Genomic DNA, 4,135 nt, shown 5'->3' with positions numbered 1-4,135 from the left:
CTATGATGCCACTTCTGCTTCTCTACACACTTCTGTAATCAGTTTCTTCCTCTCTGTTCCTACCACTCCCAAGGTCCTAAGTGCCCGCCACATTGACTGTCCTGCAAAGCCCCTGCATCCGACTTCTATTGCCAAACACCACGTCCTCCATCCCCGCTGTTTGCAATCCTCTACTAGCTGCTGGTATTTTGCCATCTTTCTTTCATAAGCTTCCTCTATTCTGTCTTCCCATGGGACTGTCAGTTCCAGCAAGACCGCCTGCCTAGTTCCCTGTGACCAAATGACTATAGCTGGTCTTAGCGATGTTGCTGCTATTTCTGCTGGGAAACTCATGCGTTGATGTATGTCTGCTGACATCTGCCAGTCTGATGCTGTTCCAACTATCCCTAAACCTTCTGCCTGGTTGTCTTTCTTTTCTCCAGCCCTAACAAAATTTACAAATGTGATGTTCTTTTGTATCTTTCTCTTCTTTCTCCTGGTGGTATCCAACTTTGCTGCTATTGTTTTCAATACACTGTCATGCCTCCATGTATATCTTCCATCTGTCAATGCGACTGGACATGCTGAAAACGCATGCTGTAGAGATGCTGGTTTGTCTTTGCATAAGGTGCATGTTGCGTCTTCTATCAACCCCCAGGTATAGAGGTTTGATGGGCTTGGTAAAACATCATACACTGATCTTAGGAGAAAACTCAATCTGTATCCCTCCATACTCCAAATCTCGCTCCAGGTCAAAGCTCTGCTTCTAGCTCCTTGCCAATTCAACCAACTACCCTGCTGTTTCATTCCTACTGCCTTAACATTCCTACTCTCTTCTTCCATCTGTCGTATTTCCTGTTGCACCAGTTCCCTCCGTCCCTTCTCATTTGCTGTATCCCACCTTGGTTTTGTTGTCATACCAAATTCCTGTCTACCAACTGCTGTTACACCAGCGATGACACTATGCTTTAGTCTAGTCTCAGCTTCCTTAACTGCTTCCTCTGCTTTCCATTTTCTTCCTGTCCGGATCTTTTCTTTGGCTCCTCTCACTTTAGCATCTTTGCTGTCTCTCAACGTCATAACCTGTCTTGTCTTTGTAACTTTATACTCTTCTGTCAAAGCCTTCATTGGTAATTGTAACTTTGTTCCTGTGCTGTACAATCCAATGCTGCTGAAACTTCTTGGTACACCCAACCATCTGCTTAGGCATGCACTGGCCCACTTAATCATCCTTTCTTATTCCTCTAAAGTCCATCTTCCCTCTATGACTGTTTTGCTATCACTGTCATATCATCCACAAAAGCTCTTGCTGGTAGTTGCCTGATCCTCTGCTTGGTTTTTCTACTGATTTTACAATTAAGTTCATTGCTGCTGCAAACAAGACTACTGATACTGTACACCCCGTTAGTATTCCAACTTCAAGTCTCTGCCAAGCTGTGGTGAAGTCTCCAGCTGTGAACCTCATTTCAATCTTGTCAAAATACTCTCGCAGCATAGTTCTGATAGTTGGTGGAACATGATACCTCTCCAATGTCAGGTCTACTAGTTTGTGAGGTATGGACCCATAAGCATTAGCCAGATCTAGCCAAAACACTGCTAGGTCACTTTTCTTCTCCTTTGCTTCTCTTAAAATCTGTGAAATAACGCTGGTGTGTTCGATGCAACCAGATACTTCAGACATGCCTCCTTTCTGGACTGCGATGTCTATATATTCGTTGCCAAGCAGGTACCTCATCGTTCTCCTTGCTAAAACTGCCAGGAATATCTTCCCCTCAATGTTCAATAGGGAGATGGTTCTAAACTGTTCAACTTTCCTGGAGTTCTCTTCTTTTGGTATAAAACATCCTTCTGCCTTGTACCATGACTCTGTCATCTTTCTCCTTCTCCAAATTACTTTTAATAACTTCCACAACCTTCTGATCAGTCTGGGACAGTTCTTATATACCCTATATGAAATACCATTCGGTCCTGGTGCTGACCTTGCTCTTGCTTTTCTCACTACGTCCTGCACTTCTTGGAACTTCAGGTCTGAATCATCAAACTGTTCTTTTGGCTCCTCTGGTGTTAACAATTTCTCACATTCTTCCAGGTCTTCTCCTCGTCTCTCATCACTGTGGGTCTTACTGAGATGTTCTTCCACTTCTTCCCTCGAGTTTTCCAGTTTGCCAGATCCTCTCGCTCCAAATAATCGCTTCATATACTGAAATGGGTTTCCTGTAAATGTTGCTCTCTCCTTTGCCTTTTTCTTTCTATCTCTTCTATGAGTTTCTGCTCTTGTAAGTGTTTTAAGGATCTCCCTAGTTTCTGGTCTTAAATGCTGTAATGGTAACCTTTCAATCTCATTGGCGACTTTGTTAACTCTTCTTTAACCTTCTCAAGTCTCCTCTCAATTCCTTGATCTTCTTCTGTCTCCGGTTACTATGACCTTGTTTTGTTGGTTTTTTCCCTTGTGGTACCACTCAAAATCTGTCCTTTCCTACGCTGTAAATAATGGACGTCATTGCTGTTATCTTTCTGTCTACACTGCCTGCTAATGTTGCCTCTAAGATGTTTTCCAAATCTTCGTCAAGAGCTTTCCAAGCTGCTTTGTCTGCATTCGTTTGCCATTTGATCTTCTCTTTGCGTGGCTCATTCTCTTCTCTACGGGTTGTTGGTTCTATCCTGTCTTCTCTACGGACTGTTGTTTATATCCCGTCTTCTCTATGGACTGTTGGTTCTCTCTATCTCTTCTGCCTCGTCAAGTTGTTCTACCTCTGTAGGCTGTTCTTTGTGCTCATCCTAACCCTGGGTCACAGGGAGGCTTTCGTCACTGTGGTTTGCTTCCTGGATCGTCTCCTCCTCCGTCTGACCAGATCTCTCTGTGCGTTGTTTGCCAGAATGGGGTTGCACACATTTCATTCTGCTTTGACCACAAAAACATTTACATCCGTTGTTCTGGTTCGTTGTCCTTGTCGGTTCCATAGTCGTTTCCTGATCCTGTCCTACGGGCTGTTCATCCTCCCTCGCTCTCGCACAGCCCCGAGGGTGTCTTAGTATATATCGTTCCATAGCGTGTAAAATGGGTTCCCCTTCACAGGAGATGCACTTTGAGTTGCCAAGCCTAATGCCCCGGTTACCAGTCTCTCCTGGTTGTCTCCTGTCTCTCCAGGTTGACACTGTTCTCTTCACAGAAAAACATCATATTGTAAAAAAATATTTCGATTCTCCATTATACTGTAAACCTTATTTTCCGCTACCTGTATACATTATTGTATTTAGCTGTATGTTGTTTAATTTTATTTTTCTGCACTTGTCTTACATTAAACCCCTTATTTTATTTTAAAAAAAATTATTTACATTGTGTCATAGATCAAAGTTATTCGTTTAGTGCTTGTGTTAATATGTCTGTTTCTGGAGTTAAGCCATTTCGATTGATATTTTATAGTATGTCTTTTTATTATTCTAATGTTACTCTATTATGTCAGATAAGGGCGAAAATTGGTATACGTTAAAACGTTTAAACCCGCTGCATTTGTTTGCATTTGTCCTAAGTCTGAGGTATGATGTACAGTAGTTGTCGTTTATTGATGTGGTTCGTAAGTGACAATACAGCTACTCACTCGCAATTCGCTCCTAAAATATTGCCTTTCATTATCCATATTCATTTCTTTTTACTGTTGAAATAATTATTTCTTGTTTGAATAGATAACTTCAACAAATATATGGTTTAAATTGAGAATGGAAATGGGAAATGTGTCACAGAGACAACAACCCGACCATAGAGCAAACAATAGGCGAAGGCCACCAATTGGTCTTGAATGCAGCGAGAAACTCCCGTACCCGTAGTCGTCATTTTGCTGGCCCCTAAACAAAAATGTATACTAGTTCATGGTTAATGAACGTCATACTAAACTCCGAATTGTACACAAGAAACTAAAATTAAAAATCATGTAGACTTACAAAGGACAGAGGCTCCTGACATGAGACAGGCGCAAAATTGCTTTGGGATGAAACATGTTTTTTGATATCTCAACCTTTCCCCAATACCTCTAGCAAGTGTAGAAAAACAAACGCACAACAATACGCACACTTAAACGCGGTTAAAGAGAACTCAGAGTATGATGTCAGAACGTGAATCAAAAGAAAATAACAAAATGACAATAATACATAAATAACA

General features: G+C 41.6%; 1 protein-coding gene across 1 annotated transcript; it reads right to left on the bottom strand.

Annotated features, from left to right (window-relative positions):
* Window positions 1–1,209, bottom strand: LOC134726643 (uncharacterized). The gene has a single exon (XM_063591054.1). It carries the CDS (start codon window positions 1,207–1,209, stop codon window positions 1–3), a length of 1,209 nt encoding a protein of 402 aa, XP_063447124.1.
* Window positions 1,210–4,135: the final 2,926 nt, after the last annotated feature.

This window comes from Mytilus trossulus, chromosome 7 (assembly GCF_036588685.1).
Source record: "Mytilus trossulus isolate FHL-02 chromosome 7, PNRI_Mtr1.1.1.hap1, whole genome shotgun sequence".
Taxonomy (NCBI): Eukaryota; Metazoa; Mollusca; class Bivalvia; order Mytilida; family Mytilidae; genus Mytilus; species Mytilus trossulus.
Note: the sequence above shows the minus strand (reverse complement) of the source record. Positions and strands in the feature narration are given on the sequence as shown.